Source organism: Vigna umbellata, chromosome 8 (assembly GCF_029865625.1).
Source record: "Vigna umbellata cultivar VRB3 chromosome 8, Vumbellata_1.0, whole genome shotgun sequence".
NCBI classification, from domain to species: Eukaryota; Viridiplantae; Streptophyta; class Magnoliopsida; order Fabales; family Fabaceae; genus Vigna; species Vigna umbellata.
The window spans coordinates 29,953,816-29,973,178 of NC_142172.1; the positions used below are offsets into that span (position 1 = coordinate 29,953,816).

Genomic DNA, 19,363 nt, shown 5'->3' on the forward strand with positions numbered 1-19,363 from the left:
CATTTCACAATTATTCATACTCATTATATTTATAAATATCTTAAATTCTTTTACTGATTTAGTGTTAGAGAATTTTTTGAAAGTGAGTCTTCTCCCTATATGAACAAAAAATTCATTCCCTCTGGTTCTCTCAAAATTACTGTTAAAACATTATCAAATATACAAATCTGCGTTAAAATTTGGGTAGTTAAAATTTGGGTAGTGTTTAAATCATCCTTATTTTGTTATTAAAATTGAATAGTGTTTAAATCATTTTGTTATTAAAATTGAATGTATGGTTAATTTTAGTGATTTCAACCTCAGGTAATATATTAATGTCTTTGATTTGGTGTTTATTTGTTCATTAAAATCTTGAAAAAAATTAAAGTAAATTATTTTCTTAATTTTAAAAATGTTAAACTTATATTAATGAAGCCATTTTACTATGGTGAGTAAATATTTAAAATTGTTTAAAAATATAGTTTAGACAATAAAAGTAAATTGTTTAAATGGTTTGAACAAAATTAGTTCCTTTTGAATTATTTAAAACTATATAAACTATATTATTTTAGCCTTTTAAATTCTTTAAAATTATAAGAATTAAATTATCAAAAATCTATAATGACTTATAAAAATTATAGGAAATAAATTATATCTTTATTTCTAAAATTAATTTATGAGATCTTTAAAATTAAGAAAATATTTAAGATTATAGTTAATTGTCGCATATAAATATTAATTTTAATTAAAATGATACAATATCAGAGTATTTAAAAGTTATATTTACATTTCTAAAAAGAGATAAAAGACAAATGTAGTTTGTTACACGTATTAATAACACTAAAATGTAGCTCTGATTCTCCCTATCACACAAGGATTATATTAGGTAAAACTAGATACATTCCAGGTTTTTATAGCAACTACTTTGCAGGTAAAACTCTCTTCGCAATCCTAAAGTCTGATCCACATCGAGAAAAATAACTTCAATGAAATGAAATAAAAAATGGAACATGCATTATTCTCTAATTAGTTTAAAACCAATAAATAAACGGCACCATTTTTATTAGAAAAAAATATAAATAATACCATCAAATCATTAAAGACAAAAAAGATATCAAAGTAATTTAATTTACATAACTTAAATATTATAATATATTTTTTTTATCCGTTCAAATCAATCAAATAAAAGATATTTTCCCAAGTATAGTATATTTTTTTAATTAATTAAAGCAAAATAAGACAATACCTCTTTTGTCTTATAGCCAAATGCATTCTTAATTACGATGAATATGGAAATGAAAATAATTATATTCTAAAAGAGTATCTTTAGTTGTAAAATAAAAAAGTGGTATTTAAGATTAAGTAAAAAATTGTAGTTAAGTAAACCGTGATTAGTGGGATAAACATCTGTTGGCGCTGGCACCAGTCACCGAGTCAATTCACCAACTCTACGCTTTACCGGTGCGATTCACTTTATTCATCCATTCTCTCTAACCCTAAACGCTCTCCGCATTAGGTTTTCTCTTCTTCATATCCAATTTCGATGGCGGCGGCGTCGCGGCGGCTGCGGGACCTCCAATCACAGACGGCGAACAAGATCTGCGTTGACTGCACCCAGAAGAACCCGCAGTGGGCCTCCGTCTCGTACGGCGTCTTCATGTGTTTGGAGTGCTCCGGCAAGCACCGTGGCTTGGGCGTTCACATCTCCTTCGTCCGATCTGTCACCATGGACTCCTGGTCCGAAGTCCAGATCAAGAAAATGGAAGCTGGCGGCAACGATAAGCTCAACGCCTTCCTCGCTCAGTACTCCATCCCCAAGGAGACAGACATCGTTACTAAATACAACACCAACGCCGCCGCCGTCTACCGCGATCGGATCCAGGCCATCGCCGACGGTCGTCCCTGGCGCGATCCGCCGGTAGTGAAGGAAAACCTCGTAGCAGGCAAGGGGAAGCCGCCGCTGACGCAGACGCGAAGAGCTAATGAGGGGGGATGGGACGATTGGGACAACGGGGGGAGTTCGGCGGACATCCGGAGCAGGTCAACTGGGGACTTCAGGAGCTTGAACGGCGCGGGTGTGCCGGCGAGGTCTAGGTCGACGGAGGACATCACGCGGTCGCAGCTTGAGGCCTCGGCGGCGAACAAGGAAAGCTTCTTCGCGAGGAAGATGGCGGAGAACGATTCGCGGCCTGAGGGGCTTCCGCCGTCGCAGGGAGGGAAGTACGTAGGGTTCGGGTCCAGTCCGCCGCCTCAGCGGAGGAACGATGCTCAAAACGATTATTTATCTGTCGTTTCGCAGGTGAATTGAATTGATTTAACTCCCCGGTTTTAGTTTGTTTTGAGAAATTGGTTCATGTTATTTAATGAGGTAGTATTTAATTGTAGGGTATTGGGAAATTATCTTTGGTTGCTGCCTCTGCTGCTCAGTCTGCGGCTAATGTTGTTCAGGCGGGCACGAAGGAGATCACTTCAAAGGTATTCTGCTTCGTCTCTCTGCATTGCATTGTATGATTCTTGCCAATGAAGATTTTTTTTTTCTATCACGAAGTGAATGTTCTAAATTACGGTTGCAGTTTGGTCGCCTATACCATGCAACCCTTGATATTGCCGGAAATTGTGGCAAATGCTGCCACAATAATGGTCTCAGAAACTCTAAAACCCGACCAACAAATATGTTTGTTTATTTGGAACTTATGTTGAAGATGATCCAACCATGCATTGCTTCGATGTGTTACTTCTTCCGAAGTTAAACGTAGTTTATTTTAAACAAAAGGCACCCCTTTTATCCTCTTGACCTGTACGAATAACTAAACAAAGAACTGAGACATAAATGATTGTCTTTTCTGTGTGTATATAGTTGGTATTGTTCTTATTAATTGAAAAGTTCATCTTGGTGTATGAGCAGCATGAATAATAAAATATTTTTCATGTAATTTTGGTGCTTTCAATTTGGCCTCGTTTCTGAGGATTGCAAATAATAATTGGGCGGCTGAGATTGCCAAATGATGTTGATAGTGTTATATGAGATGGATGAAAACTGGTAAATGTCCAAAATGATTTTAAAATAGATATTCATGCACGTTTGTGGAATTACTAAATTCTCCCTTCATGTTGTCATGTTCATCATGGCATTATGTTGCTCTATCCTCTCGCCCCAGTTGAAAGGATATTATTTCCTTGGGGCATATAAATATGATTCAAGTACGGACAGTAAATTTTGTATTCCAGTCACATAAGTGTCTTAAACTATGATCATACTCGTCAAAAGGCAGCCCACATTTTTTTGTATTAGTTATTGGGATGTAACTGCTCAAGACATCATTTTGCTACCTTATATGGAAATTATTGGCAATAGGCTACATATGACGTGTCATACTCAGAAGCTTAATTTCACTTGGCAAGTTTTGTGCCTCAGTTGATTGCTAGCATATCTGACTGTCACTTGTTCACAACTGCGTTCTTGAGGATGTGGGCTATCATTTTTCCTACTTTCTAACAAAAAAATGTTCCAACAACAATTTGTGGATTAGGTTAATTTTTGCATGTCTCTTTTTCAGTTCCCAATCAATTTCATTAGTATCTATTCTACTCAATTTTTAACCAAATGGGCACATGGAACCATGATTGTGGGTCCATTTACTGTTTGAAATGTTTGTCGGTTTTTTATTGAGTATCAGATTTGTTATATTATATGTGGATGTGTAAGTTTTTGGAAATAATAGACGGACAATTGAATTGCATTGCTGTTTCGAGAAACTTTAAATCACTAATGTAAATGCATACAGCTCTGTAAAGAAATTTCTTGAACTCCTATTTTAGGGCTCATGATCATTCATCTATTGGTTCTGTTCGGCCAAGGAAATGTGCACATTCCTATCAGCTCATTTTATAGTTTCTTTACCTGTATGAAAATGTGTAAACTATTAAATAAAAGGTCAATGTTTCTTGCTTTAGATACAACCATGCAAGGTTTTTTTTCCATTTTTTTTAGCCCCAATAAGTCTTTATACTATTTGTTTCAGGTCAAGGAAGGTGGTTATGATCACAAGGTTAATGAAACTGTCACTGTTGTCACTCAGAAGACATCAGAGATTGGACAGAGGACTTGGGGCATAATGAAAGGAGTTATGGCCATTGCCTCCCAGAAGATCGAGGAGTACACTAAAGATGATACAAACTGGAAGACTGATAACTGGCAACGAAATGAGAGTGATAGAAATGGTTATTATCAGGATTTTAACCAACAGAACAAAGGCTCGAATTCTGCTCCTGGAAGAGAACAATCTTCATCAGGGCAATATAAAACTTATAGCTCAAGCTCTTTGGATGATTGGGATCACCAAGGTAGCAGGAAGCAAGAACCAGCTAAAGGATCAACTCCCTATTCATCAGGTGGGCAGTCTAGCACCTACAACTCAAGCTCTTGGGATGATTGGGAACAAACAGATTCTAGGAAGCAAGAACCAGCTAAAGGATCAGCTCCTCATAATAATGATGATTGGGCTGGCTGGGATAATGCCAAAGATGATGGATTTGATAGTTTGTACCAAGGTGCGTCTAATAAGAAAGGTCTTGGTCATAATGGAAAATCAGATGGCACTTGGACAGAGGGAGGCTTTCTCTAAGGTCCGTACATTAGGCTTCATTATATCTCTCAGTAGACATGGGAAATTTTCACTCTCTTTTTTTCATGGCTTATAGTTACCTAGAAATGTGTTGACTTAATCCTAACCTTTTTCTCAAACTGATTCTTAATACCCCTTACAATTGTCTGTGAACGATTCTTGAGTACTTGAGATTTTTCTGAATTGCTCAGATTCTACCATCTCCTCATTTGGTTGTTGAACAATCGTCCCTCTTAACCCAGATTTGTACTGAACTTCGTAAACTTCTAACGAATGCTACTTGTTTATGTGAATTGTGGAAAGGAGGGGACACACTTAGCATGCTTACATTGAAATTATAATTAGCAGTTTTATCGTGTTTTTATTATTGTTTTAATTTTACGTTTATTTACCACCGATTTAAAGTATATAATTTGAAACAGATTATAATTTGGTATCCTTCTTGACCAGGGTTAATTGGACTTGTACCAGTTTCATGATTGTTCCTTCCTTGACGAGAGATTGTAGTTTCTTATTGGTCGCAGGCACCGGCCAAACTGGGGTGCCGCGCAATGAAGGTTATTATATTTTTAGCAACTCTATTTTCCCCTTTCTTTCTCGTACCCTTCCCCCCTTTGTAATTTTTTTCATATATAATTTTTTGGGAGACTAAGTTGGAGATTTAGAATCCAAAAGAAAGGGCTAATCGCCTAAGTGTCAATTCTTAAAGAGCACTGTTACTTGCGAAGTGTGATTAAACATGATTGTGACAAGGAAATGTCAGAAATGTTTTGATTTATAGCCTCTTAATTTTTCACTAATAATTTTATTTCCTCCATGTTGAATGCCCTTCCCTCGCCTGTTTTATTATCCAATGATGAATTAAGGTATTCTTTTTGTTTTCACTTTTTGCTCTTTAACCTCAATTTTTGTTTATCAGAACAGTATTTGGTGGAAGGGATTCATCATTATTTATGCAATGGTAAAAACAAATTGGTAATCATAACAATAACTTGTGTTAAAGCATTTTTTTTTATCTTTTACATACGATGAGAAAAATAAAAACATTTTATTTTTAATTTGGTTTTCAAAGGAAATTAAAGGATACAAAGGAACGAAGAATATATCAATTACAAGTTGATTTTAGTTATATAGTTATGAATTATTTTTTAATAAATTGAACTCATTTTCTCTTATAAATGGAAACAAAGGTCCACGTCTTTATTACGTCATTAAAATATGGAGGAACTTTCTTCGATGTCATTTAGACACTTCTATCCTTTATTAGATAAAAAAATATTTTTTATTTAACTAACTAATTAATTAAACAAATTTTTTATTGCAAAATAATAAATTTTTAAAAATAAAACTTACATAACTTTTACAAAGTTATATATATTTTTTATATTGTATTATTGTATTATTTTAATAATTTTGATATTAAAATTATATACAATTTTAAAAGTGTATACATCTTTAAAATAAGATTGTTTTAATATAGTAAAAATGTAAATACTCTGTTTTTCAGTAACAAGAATATTTGCATTTTTTTTTAAAAGTAGTTTTTACATCAAACAGATGTTTGAAGTTTACGTTTCAAAAAAATAGTGTTTGATGTTAAGAATTTAAAGAATCTCTCTTAAAACTGATATGATGTTTTAAAATATCAGAATTGTTATTTTAATATTAAAAATTTAAAAAACAAATAGAATTTATATAATGAGTATTATTATTTAAAATCATATATTTTTTTAAATTTGTTTTATAATTTTTATCTTTTTTTTAAATATTCTAATTATATGTTCATTTATTTAAAGATTGAAACTTTTTTAATAAGATGAGATATTCAATTTAGTTAATCAGTTTTTGTAAAAGAATAAGTTGATTTTTATTTTTTTTAGGATTTTGTGTTTTTTATGTATGTAAACGATTTTAGTTTGCATGTGATACCTGAGTCTTTTATAAGATTATTTGCTAATTAGTGGTTTTAATGGTGTGTCTTGATCATGTTTTTGTCATTTATAGGAGCAAATTGAGTTTTTTGTGCATGTGAAGCGGTCATAGGACTCTCAGAGCTTTTTGGTCATTTGTTAGGTAAGGGAAGTTAGATACTTTAGTGTACATGAGTTAAATATTTTTTTATTGAATTTAGTATATTGAACTTGATTTCTTGTAGTGCTGATTTGTATGGTATGTCTCATTACTTGAACTAAATGTTGGTTGTGTTTAGGCTGTGGTGATTGAGGAAACTAAGAATTTAACCATTTGAGCAAGTTTTGTTTTTGAACAAAGTAGTCAGGAACACCAATTTTATCATCTGAGCAGGTCTTTGGTTTCGCAAATCACAAATTTGAAGTGTTTGTTTCTTGATATGGCGTTGAGCATTGAGAGGTAGCATAACATCGTTGAGCGCCTCTTTTGCATTCTAGTTTGATGTTTGTGTAGTAGTTCCTTATCTTATGAAAAAACTTGTATAGTTTTTCAGTGATCTTATACATATTATCAAAATTTATGATGTTTTATTTAATAGTTTTTATGAACATACAAGAAAAACACTAGAGATGAATAGTACGTGTAAGGAAAATGTATAACTATTATAAAACGTCTGGGTTTTATAAGATGAGTAAACGAAAAATGTTTACGTCAAGTTCTCTCTTAAGAACTTTTAAGGGATTCCATTAATCTTTTTTAAGATTACACAAATTTTGTCTCTCTAGGATCTCACCGAGTATTCTCACCACTCTTGTTTACGAGTATTAACACCACTCTTGGTTTCTTAGTCAACATAACTACACACATTTATTCCTGGATCTAATCCTAAACAATTGTTTATGTTGAGACAAAAATCGTTTAGAGAGTAGATTGTTTAAGCAACCCAAGTTTTGAAGTTTAACAAACAACATCAAACACGAAATATTAGTGTAGGAAGAGCTGTTTGAAACAAACTCTTTAAATAAAAATAACAACCTATTTTATCTTTTATTTTAAATAGTTAACCACATTTTTATATTTTTCATAATTATTAAAATTTCTAGAATCTCTCATCCCACCAAAAACAATTTTCATCCCCAAAAATGTACAAAAATAAAGATTTCTTCTTATGTTTTTCTATGATCAGACTTAAGAGAAATACTTGTAATTATAGTTAAACAAACACAACAACACATTCATACTTTAACACATATTATGCACACGGTAATAATCACACATGACCACTAATCCATAATAAGGAGCCTTAACCAACTATGCTACCCTTTACTTCTATAATAATTTTCTTTTCTTATTTTAAATAACAACTCTCATGACTACTACATCTTCTAGATATCTAATTTTCCTAGGTTTTATAAATATTTGTGCGACAGTTTACATCATTCTAGTACTCAATATCTCATTTTTTTCATAATAATTCAAAAATATGTTTTTTGATTGGATGTTTGTGTGATTGCTCACATAATTTAACATCCCAAATAAAAGTATTAGTACTCGATCATCTTAGTACTTAGACATTTGTTTTTCAATTTCAAAATACCAAAGAAATAAATATATTTTCAAAATTAAAAATATCAGCAGTTTCAAAGAAAAAGTTCGATTCTAGAACTATGATGTCCTTAATTTTCCCTTTTGTATAGAGATATGTAACAACAAGGTAATACTTGATAGTCCAAAATTTTCAAAAAATATTTGTAGTTCTTTTGTGCAACCTTTTATTCTTATTTTTGAAATAAATAAATATATATTTAATTAAGAATAATGTTAAGACAAACACACAATAGATATTAATACCTATTCTATAAATCTAGACTAAAAATCTAATCTTGCATACCACATTCTTATCTTATGGTTTTTCTAAAGTTTTTTAAAATAAATTATAATAATGTCTCTAAATTCTTTATTTTTAAAATTATGTTTCTGTTCGCTGTCCTAGATTTCGACCGCATATAACATGTTGTTGGGCCTTTAGAACCATGCTCACTATTTACAACAATTTGAAGTGAAACATTCACAATCCTTATAAGTTTTAGAACAAGTATACCCATGACATGACGGGCCAGATGGATCGGTCCAAAACACTTCTCAAATTTTATATATACTTTTTTTATAATTCTTTTTAAATTTAATTAACTTTATTGTCAATTTTACCATTTCTTAAAATACTATCCAGAGTAACCTTATAAAAATTAATGTGATTTATTTTTATTACTGTTTTTATTATCTACACACTTTTCATAACTATTATAATATTATTTATTTTAATTTTTTTCTTAAATTGTAATAACTATTGTTTTGTCATTAAAAAAAATGTGCATGCACAATAATGTAAAACCTTTTAATTCCGTCCTCACGTGTTTCCATGATATGAAAGAGTGAGGAAAGACCCTTGTTTTGAGGAGTGAGTGAAAAAGTGTTCCCTAAGTCGAAGTCCGCCAGGAAAAATTCAAATCTACAACCGTTCAAACACTGTTAGCAACATCCAACGGTTCCTAAGAGGTCTTGGAACATTCTGGAAAAGGACTCACAAACCCTAACAAAGGAGAAATGTTTCCTATATATATATCCCACACTTACTCTTTATTCTCCCTCTTCGTTCTCAACTTCGAAACCCAGCCGCGGTTCTAAACCTCTCGGATCTTTCTTCATCAGCCGACACAACATCAAACTCAGCATGGCCGGCAAGGGTGAGGGTCCAGCCATCGGAATCGATCTTGGAACCACGTACTCCTGCGTTGGTGTCTGGCAGCATGATCGCGTCGAGATCATTGCCAACGACCAAGGTAACAGAACGACGCCGTCTTATGTCGGGTTCACCGACACCGAGCGTCTCATCGGTGATGCAGCCAAGAACCAGGTCGCCATGAACCCTATTAACACCGTTTTTGGTAAGTTCTTTTCCTTCAGTCGTATAGCTATGATACCAAGATTCATTTTTACTGCATGTTTATGTTTAATGTAAATGTTCTTGTTGGTGTTATGCTGTTTTTTTTGCTTGTGTGCGTGACTTGGATTGGACAGTTCTTTTTAGCTTTTTTTTTTTACTTTTTTTTTTCATATTTTTCCTTTTATTTTTAGTTTGCCTATGCATGTGCCTGTAAAATCTTTACTTTGCTGTGCGTGATACGATTTTGATGGATATTGTTCCTGTTTTCTAGTGCTGAATACTGAACGATAATTGAGTTATCTTGCGCACCTTTTCTTACTGCAGATTGTTATGTGTTGTAGTAGTCGTGACTTGAACACATGTTGCCCCTGTTAGATTATAAGGCATGTGTATAACGAATGTGTGTTTTTGATGAAAATTACATGTTCAGAAGGGTCCGTGATTTGAATGCATCATGAATTTGTTTAGGGAATTGAGTTTCTTTAATAAATTAAATCAGCATATATACTTCACTTTTTTTTTTCATTGGAGAACTTTGATGTTTGGGGATTGTGCACCAGTGGTTTTTGACTTGGAAGGGAAATTAAATATCAAGTGCTTGTGAAAAGTTTATTCACATATGATATGACCTTCATTTTGACCATAATTTAACTGTTTTGACTAAGTAAAGTTTTCACGTTACTTTCCCTAAAATTCGGCTATTGAAATGTCCTGGTCCAGGTCGGGTTTTTTTAGTATTTAGTCGTTCCTTTTACTGTAGAGTAGACCGTGGCTTGTATTCGTTAATGTGAATTACAGTGCACATGCTTATATGTTTTCTTTCTGTCTCTTACAGATGCCAAGAGATTGATTGGTCGTAGGTTCACCGATGCCTCTGTTCAGAGTGATATTAAATTGTGGCCTTTTAAGGTGTTTTCTGGACCCGGTGATAAGCCAATGATTCAGGTTAACTACAAGGGTGAAGATAAGCAGTTTTCGGCTGAAGAAATCTCTTCTATGGTACTTATGAAAATGCGTGAGATTGCTGAAGCTTATCTTGGCACTACGATAAAAAATGCTGTTGTTACTGTCCCTGCTTACTTTAACGATTCTCAGCGTCAAGCTACCAAGGATGCTGGTGTTATTGCTGGTCTTAATGTCATGCGTATTATCAATGAGCCTACTGCTGCGGCTATTGCTTATGGTCTTGACAAGAAGGCTACCAGCGTTGGTGAGAAGAATGTGTTGATTTTTGATCTAGGGGGTGGTACCTTTGATGTCTCTTTGCTAACCATTGAAGAGGGTATCTTTGAGGTGAAAGCCACAGCTGGGGACACTCATCTCGGAGGTGAGGATTTTGATAACAGGATGGTGAATCATTTTGTTCAGGAGTTCAAGAGAAAAAACAAGAAGGATATCAGTGGCAACCCCAGAGCACTTAGGAGGTTGAGGACTGCTTGTGAGAGGGCAAAAAGAACTCTGTCCTCCACTGCCCAAACCACCATTGAAATTGATTCTCTGTATGAAGGAATTGATTTCTATTCCACCATTACCCGTGCCAGGTTTGAAGAGCTTAATATGGATCTCTTCCGGAAGTGCATGGAACCAGTGGAGAAGTGTTTAAGAGATGCTAAGATGGACAAGAGGACTGTCCATGATGTTGTTCTTGTTGGTGGTTCTACCAGAATTCCCAAGGTTCAACAACTTCTGCAGGATTTCTTTAACGGGAAGGAGCTCTGCAAGAGCATCAATCCTGATGAGGCTGTGGCATATGGTGCTGCTGTACAAGCTGCTATCTTGAGTGGTGAGGGTAACGAGAAGGTGCAAGATCTTCTCCTGCTCGATGTCACCCCACTCTCTCTCGGGTTGGAAACTGCTGGTGGGGTTATGACTGTCTTGATCCCCAGGAACACTACAATCCCAACAAAGAAAGAACAGGTTTTCTCAACCTATTCTGATAACCAGCCAGGTGTTTTGATCCAGGTTTATGAAGGTGAGAGAACAAGGACCAGAGATAACAATTTGCTGGGTAAATTTGAACTTTCGGGCATTCCTCCTGCACCCAGGGGTGTTCCTCAAATCACAGTGTGCTTCGACATTGATGCCAATGGTATCTTGAATGTCTCTGCTGAAGACAAAACTACTGGCCAAAAGAACAAGATCACCATTACCAACGATAAGGGTAGGTTGTCAAAGGATGAAATTGAGAAGATGGTGCAAGAGGCCGAGAAGTACAAGTCTGAAGATGAAGAGCATAAGAAGAAGGTAGAAGCAAAGAATGCATTGGAGAACTACGCATACAACATGAGGAATACTGTGAAGGATGAGAAGATTGGAGGAAAGCTTGACCCAGCTGACAAGAAGAAGATCGAGGATGCTGTTGAGCAGACTATCCAGTGGCTGGACAGCAACCAACTTGGAGAGGCAGATGAGTTTGAGGACAAAATGAAGGAATTGGAAAGCATCTGCAATCCTATCATTGCCAAGATGTACCAGGGAGGTGCTGGTCCAGACATGGGAGGTGGAATGGACGATGATGTGCCTGCTGGTGGAAGTGGTGCTGGTCCAAAGATTGAGGAAGTAGATTAAATTTAGTTAATGCCTCTGCTTGATTTGAAGTATTTTGTTTTTGGATTATCGTTTAACTTTTATTTGTTGAGACATACAAGCTTTTAAGCTTGTGTTGTGTTATGGTTGTTCAGTATTTATTTATCATGTTTTGTTGTGAGTTTATAATACGGATCACGGTTTCTCTGTTCTGGTTCATTATGGATGACTTAAGACCTTCTCAGATGAGTTAGTTAGTGTACATTTTCACTGAGGCATCACATTCAGAGAATGTTCCTTCTTAAATTAAACAGTATGTTAGCAGGGTATTTGTTCCGACCTTGTGTTCAACTTGATAACCACTAAAATCGTGGTATTTTGACACTCAAATTTTTGTTTAATATCCTTATTTGTTGTTTTCTTTTTTTACGAACGCAAAAGTTTAATTTGTTTTATGATCATTTTATTTCTACAAATGTTGAAAATATCTTGACGTTGACAAAATTCGGTTTTCTTGACGAAATTATAGATTCTATCGCCTCTTATTTTTAAGTAAAATAAATATCTGAGTAAGAATAATAATTTTCTATACCTATTTAGGTGAAAGCCATAAAAAGGGAGAGGGTATGTTAGGAAAGGAACAAAAGAAGTATAAGAATGAGGTATTGCTTCAAACAAAAAAAAAAACTACTGTATGTTTTCGCGGCAAAATTATTAGACTTTATAGTAATTAGTATAAGTTAAATATGTAAAATTAAATTAGAATTTTGTTTTTATATGAAATTTTGATACACAAAAAAAACTACTGTATGTTTTCGCGGCAAAATTATAGTCATTAGTATTTTAGTACGTGTAATACAGAAGATAACATTTATTTAAATGAAATTTATACTAACTATTTTAATACATATATTATTTGTAATCATAGTAAATATTTGAACAATCATAGCACACTTGATATAAATAATACTATTTAATTATTAACTATTTTAATAAGATAGATTAAAAGGGATAAGAAGTCAAAATGATATACAAGTAAATATGAAAGGAAAAGAGTGGTTCCAAATAGTTGGAATTTTTTTTAAGGAATGCCCTTTGGATCTGAAATTTATATACATTTAAAAATACAAAATTAAATGCTAAAGACGCGTACTAAAATGCCCTTTAAGGAATACTCTCATTTACCATAAAGTTGTAAGATACAAAAATGCCATAATTAAAGAGTACTTTATATGCTAATACCCATAATTAAAATATTTTAAAAATGTTTCAGCCAATAAAGAAATTCATTGTATAATACTATAGCATACATATTTACTTAATTTTTAATAATTATTTCACTTTAATTATGTAAATTATATTGTAATTAAAATGTGTCAAATAAATTTTTTAATAAAATAATACTCGTACGCATACCTTATATCTTTTAAGTAAACATTCCATTTAAACGTGTAATGTTTATATTATTTTATTATAAAAATATTTCTTTTAACTTTTGTCTATAATCTTTAACTCTAATATTTCAATACTTCATTTTTTAATTCTTATCAACATGGCATTTCAAAATAAAAAAAATACAGTATAAATAAAAAAAATCAGTATAAATACATTTCTATAATCTTTTTTAATTCTTTAACTTTTAATTCTTATAAAAATAAAAAAAAATCACTTTATTAAAAATATAAATAAAAAGTGAATGACATCTATTAAACACATAAGAAAAAATAATATCTTCATAAATAAGAAATGTGAATGAATAATTTGATAAAAAACATAAGGAAATTAAATACTTATTTTTTATAATCATAGCCTAAAAAAGGTGATAGTGTAATTTCTTCGTATTTTTACTATTGTTAGTTTTTAAAAATACTAAAATATATCTTAAAATTAAAGATGAAAAATGACAGCTGAAAGACATTAAGTTAAAGAAAATCTAATATCGATAAGATTATATACAATAAAGTTGAAACAAACAAGGTGTTGGTCAGGAGTATAATAAAGATGAGATTATCCGTGCTCTAATTTACAAATTCAATAATGACTGGTTACGCTTTTGTTGCAGAGTCAATGACAACACCAAAATTTTACCCCAGCTGAAAGTAATGGATTCAACTAGACTTAAAGGTTCAAATTCATCACAAACATCAAAAACAAAAATTGAAATTCATCACCTTCATCTAGACATAAAACAAATTCTGGTTTCCACTGTGACCACGTCAAAACCTTCATAAGAAAAATCCACATTTCAATGAATGAAATATCAGAGAACACGATAGCAAAGGAAACCAGTATTCAGAAGCATAGGACCCCACATATCCAAAGCATACTAGCATCGCCGTGATTATAAATTACAGTTGCTGCTACACCATGATTCTTGACATTGCAAGATGCAGCAGCAGTTGCAGTGATTAGAAAAGTATTCATGTTGCTGCAATTGCAGTTGCAGGCCAGAATAATGGTTATCATTAAAGAATGGATGGTAGAATATACATGACTGCTTACAATGAAGAAGCAGAGCAATTAGTGGAGGAAAAAATTTATATGGAAATACATTTGTATTATAGAATGAACAGTATGGTACAAAGTTTAGTAGAACAATGAATATCGGACCATGCTGGAAATAGCCATGTATTTTTTAGTAAGTGCCTAAATCAAGTTAACATGAGATCATTGGCCACATTGGGGCGAAGGCAAACACGAACTTCATGTTCTTCAGATCCTGGAAGAAGTTTAGGCACCGTTATCTCAAGCACAGAACCTGGCCCATCATAGTAAGCTTCTATGTTGGCATCTTCAGGAATTCGAGTTGGAAGTTGGATTTCACGAACAAACTCTCCAGGAGGGCAGTGCTCTGACAATGGCTCTGTAAGCTTGAAGGTTCTATCGTTTCTGGTGATAAATGGCTTGCGAGATATGCTCACACAAGAAACCTTTATGATGCCGTGAGTGACTGTATTCCTCCAAGTAACTTTCACACTGGGAAGATCAACGAATGGCAGACTGATAATGATCAAGTAACCTTTTTCATCCTCATAAATAGTTTTTGAAGCTGTAACTGGTCCACTCACATTCTTCATCACCCCACTGAAGTCATTCAGCCAAAGTGATTCGCTTGGGTGCATTACCAAATCTGGAATCCGATCAGATGGAGGATTAACTGCCAAGCAACATTCTTCATCATTCCCATATAAGAAAAAGTCCTTCCTTTTCTTGCTGCTAATAGAAGAAGACAGGTTTATCCCATCACCATTCCCGATGTTAGATAGATGAGTTGATAAATTTAGCACAGATCCATTAAGCAGCTTCTTTGGATGGGGATTTGGAATACCCTTGATCAGAGGAAGGGGTCTCTCAAGCTCAAAGTCTGTGTTGGGAAGATTCCTCCATGAACTGAAATCACTAGCTTCTGGTGGGATTGTGAAGTTCAAATCACGGCCTGTGAGTTCAATCCACTTCTTCTGCTCATCCTTATCAAGATTCATAAGATTGGGTGCTGGAACAACCTCAATGCCATGCAAACATTGAGGATTTGAAAGCCCTCTGTAATGCTTTCGTTGCATACGGTGGGACCGAACAAAACCCCGGTCGGCGCTGAATGGAAATGGACGCTCCCCTTGACGGGAATGCCCATTCATGTAACTCCTCAACTGCATCTTACCCAAAGCATTCTCCGGCCTCTCCTTGAAAACCCACATGTACATGTTTTCCATGTCGTGTTGAACCATGAAAACATCAAGCTTGATGTCGGACTTATCGAACCCTGAAACACCATTGCTGTCCCTAACAACCTTGGCCTTGGACTTCTCAAGCAATGCTGGCTTGAAGTAAAACCTGAAGAAAAACCAAGCACCCCATATGCTATCAAGCCGCTTGGCGCATTTCCTTCCAACTTTTGGGAGTTGGAGGAAGCTCTCAGCCTCATATCCTTGAGCACCACCAAGACCAACATCCAGCACTGTATCAGAAGGGTCAGGATTCCATGGCTGTGGAGGGGGACTGCGCTCAACCGAGAGGGGCAAATTGATATCAGGTGGACATGAGAGTGTGATTTTGCCATTCATATCCAGATCCAGTTCCTGATGAGAAGAAGGTGCACTTGAATCCATGGACAAGAGTGTGGAGGGATGATGATTCTCCAATTCCATCGAAAGACAACATGTGAGAAGTGAACCACCCATTGGATTGAACTACCTCATCAGTTTGATGAGTTTTGCTTCTGGTCGGTTCATTGTTGTCATTTCAAAAACAATTGAACAAAACAACCTTATAAACACCGTCATCATTCATATCAATCCCCAAACCAATATCAAACACTCCATTCCCATTCTTTTATTAAAAAAAACCTAGCTTACGAATAAGATAACACAATCCTAACACACCCACCAAAGAAAAATAAAAATTAAACCATACAATACAAGATACCAATAACGCTATCAATCATAAAAATCCTACCTTTTACCATGGATTCAATTTCAAAACTGAAACTATACATCTTTTTACACAACTACAATTCTTAATCATTTTCCAAAATATATTTAATTTTAAATTAGAGACACCCGAAAAGAAAATCGAATGAGATCTTCAAGGAGTACCTCTGGCAATAAGCATCGAAAAATGAAAAAGATGAGGAAGCAGCAATGGCTAAGATGGTGGTCTTCTCCATCGTGTCAGCCATACCATTGAATTCTACCCTAGACTTTTCTTTCTTTTTTTTTTTTTCCTTTTTTTTTCTTTTAAGAAGGAAAAGAAAAAGAAAAAAAATACTATGTATTGGTGAGGCGGTGAGTGTGAAAAGGAAACAGAGAGAAAGGAAGAAGCAGAAACGTAATGAAGCGTCTCACTGGAGCAAGAACCACGAAACAGGTTCCGTAGGTTAAACTAAAGCCTGCATTGACAGTGAACCGGGCCTGTTGGACCAGCCTGCCTTCCTTTGTCCATCACTACTCGAAAAAGACTTTTCTTTTTTAACGGCCAAAATATTAGCTTAGATAAAAATTAAATAACAAAGATTTTTTATATATATTTAATTTCTTCTCTTAGAGAAAATATATTCTGTTTCTTCAGTCAGTTTTAATACAAATGATCTTTTAACACCCCGACAAAGGTTTAAATATTATTTTGTTTTTTTTAAGATTTTAATTTTTTTTAATTTTCGTTAATTTTCGTTAATTTTGTAAAAACTTAGAAAATAGAGTATTAGAGTAAATATGTCATTCTGTCATTTGAGAGGATTTTTGTCACTTATCTTTCTTTTATTGGATATGATTTCTCTTTGCTCTCCAAGTCAACCAAAGTGGCTCTTTTAGATCTAAGTTTTTTTTCATTTCGAGACACTTTAACCCATAAATAGAGGTGTCTTTCTATCATATAATCACCTTTGATCTAGAGTAAAGTTATGCTAACCATTTTTGTGTCATACTACTCTTTTAAGGTCACACTAGGCTAAAATAACCCAAATGGCCTCCTCTAGCCACCTTCCTCCAAGAGTTGATCCAATTTCTCTTAGAGAACCCTTAAACACATAATCCCACACCATACAAACACTCAAAACCATGAGCAATCATCTACCTTCTCCACCACCAAATTATGCCCCTTGCCTCCATGAACATATGGCTTGGTTGCTTCTAGATTTGGTTTGTCCTAATTAGAGCATTACCATCACAAACCTACTTACTTGGCCGAAATACATGGTCTAAAGAAACCTACACTACTTGACCAAAATACATGGCCTAAAGAAACTTATACTACTCCAAGCTATGCTCCATGATAGCTTCAAAGGTGGTCCAAAGGGTAGAGTTTAAGCCATCTTCATGGATGACTTCAACTCTTCTTGTATATGTTTGACCATGGCTAGGGATATACCATCATCCCCCATCTTGAAAATGATTTGCCCTCAAATCTTTAACTTGGGCTAAGGCAAACTTCCTCATCTTCTTTGGAGTCATTATGTCTCTTTTCTACCAGGGTCAAATACCCATCTTATAACACAAGTTATAACAAGTGTTATGATAGTGAGTAAATGAAGAATATAGTTCCCAAGAATGATACACCGTAAATCAAATGAATGATCAAAGTCTTAAAGAGTAAGAGCATATTTAAAGCTTTTATTTGTCTTGTGTTGGATGTATGAGTTTGAAAGACTATCCATTCTAACACAAGAGTCAACTTTTAGGTATATGCCATCATACCCTTCTTTTGAAAATGATTTGTCCTCAAATCTTCATATTCTTTTATGACAAAATCCCTTTTCTTATTATTGGTTAGTTTGTATATCTCTCCACCGGGATCAAAGATCCATGTGTAAGTGTCATCAAACACAAATCCAATAATCGTATGAGCCACAAACAACATCTATCTAGATGAAAGATTTGAATAATACCTTATGTTAATTTCAAAAGAATTTACTTAAAAACTTTGAAGGTTTACTCCACAAAATTGTTTGTGTTTACTTTTAATTAATTGTATCCTAGAAGGTAAGATCAACTCAAAGTTTGATTTGGAAAAATTTAAGGAGTTAAAAATAATGGGAGGTGTAAAAGAAGTTGAAAATTTTTCAAACGTAAAAGTTGGAGTTATGAAAGATGGTTGGATGTATTTAGAAATGTTCAAGGATTGGAATACTCCTTTCATCATCTTAGTCTCAACCTTAATTGTGGGAGTGGTAGAGGCTTTAATACTCTTCCTCTTCTTCTCTTCTCTCAATCTCTTCTTTTTCTCCTTTTTCTTTCTCATTACTTTCTTTTATCTTTTTCTCTTTATACTCTTTTCTTCTTTCCGCCTCCATTTTCTCTATTCTTACTTGCTCATTTCTCTCTCTTTATTCTTTCTCTCTTTTCTCATGCTCCTCATTCTCTCTTTGTTCTTTCTTCCTTCTCTTGTCTTCCTATCTTCTTTTATTAATCTTCCTTAAATCCTCTTGGCCTTTTTCTTGTGTTTCATTAAGAATTCTAAGATTTTCTTCTAAGGTAGCAAGATATTGTTTTCTTTCAACTCTTTCTTTCTTCTCTTTTTCTTTCATTTGTTCATCTCTTGTTCTTTGAATCTCTCTTTTTCTCTTATCACTCAAGAGATTTCTCACTTTCTCTTCGAACTCATCTTCTCTTTCAAAGAACCCTTCTATACTTTTTAGAAAAGTTTTTCCCCTTTTAATGAGTTCTCTCATCTCACATATTTGCTCTTGGTTTATTACAAAGGAAGAGTGAACACATTTTCTTCTCATGCATGCTCTCAAGTAACACCAATCTTTAATTGAAGATTTTCTACCTCTCTCAACCTTAGATTGTCTTTGTTTCCATCATTCACTTGCATGTCCTACAAGCTTAAAAATGCATAAACTAATATATGATATCTACCATGTCTAACGAAGAATGGATGAAGC

The 19,363-nt window shown here is 34.0% G+C and overlaps 3 protein-coding genes across 3 annotated transcripts; 2 read left to right on the plus strand and 1 right to left on the minus strand.

The window, feature by feature from the left end:
• Positions 1 to 1,383: 1,383 nt before the first annotated feature.
• LOC124827678 (putative ADP-ribosylation factor GTPase-activating protein AGD6) lies at positions 1,384 to 5,380 on the plus strand. Its single transcript, XM_047300786.2, has 4 exons — positions 1,384 to 2,278; positions 2,365 to 2,454; positions 4,002 to 4,605; positions 5,055 to 5,380. Exons 1-3 carry the CDS (start codon positions 1,523 to 1,525, stop codon positions 4,602 to 4,604), a joined length of 1,449 nt encoding a protein of 482 aa, XP_047156742.1. The 5' UTR covers positions 1,384 to 1,522; the 3' UTR covers position 4,605; positions 5,055 to 5,380.
• A 3,770-nt stretch (positions 5,381 to 9,150) lies between these two features.
• Positions 9,151 to 12,204, plus strand: LOC124827676 (heat shock cognate 70 kDa protein 2-like). The gene is made up of 2 exons (XM_088096568.1): positions 9,151 to 9,460; positions 10,295 to 12,204. The coding sequence occupies exons 1-2, from the start codon at positions 9,247 to 9,249 to the stop codon at positions 12,025 to 12,027; spliced, it is 1,947 nt and encodes a 648-aa protein (XP_087952694.1). The 5' UTR covers positions 9,151 to 9,246; the 3' UTR covers positions 12,028 to 12,204.
• Positions 12,205 to 14,390: 2,186 nt separating this feature from the next.
• LOC124827675 (uncharacterized) lies at positions 14,391 to 16,829 on the minus strand. Its single transcript, XM_047300785.2, has 2 exons — positions 16,578 to 16,829; positions 14,391 to 16,201 (listed from the first exon to the last, which is right to left on the minus strand). Exon 2 carries the CDS (start codon positions 16,161 to 16,163, stop codon positions 14,637 to 14,639), a length of 1,527 nt encoding a protein of 508 aa, XP_047156741.1. The 5' UTR covers positions 16,164 to 16,201; positions 16,578 to 16,829; the 3' UTR covers positions 14,391 to 14,636.
• Positions 16,830 to 19,363: the final 2,534 nt, after the last annotated feature.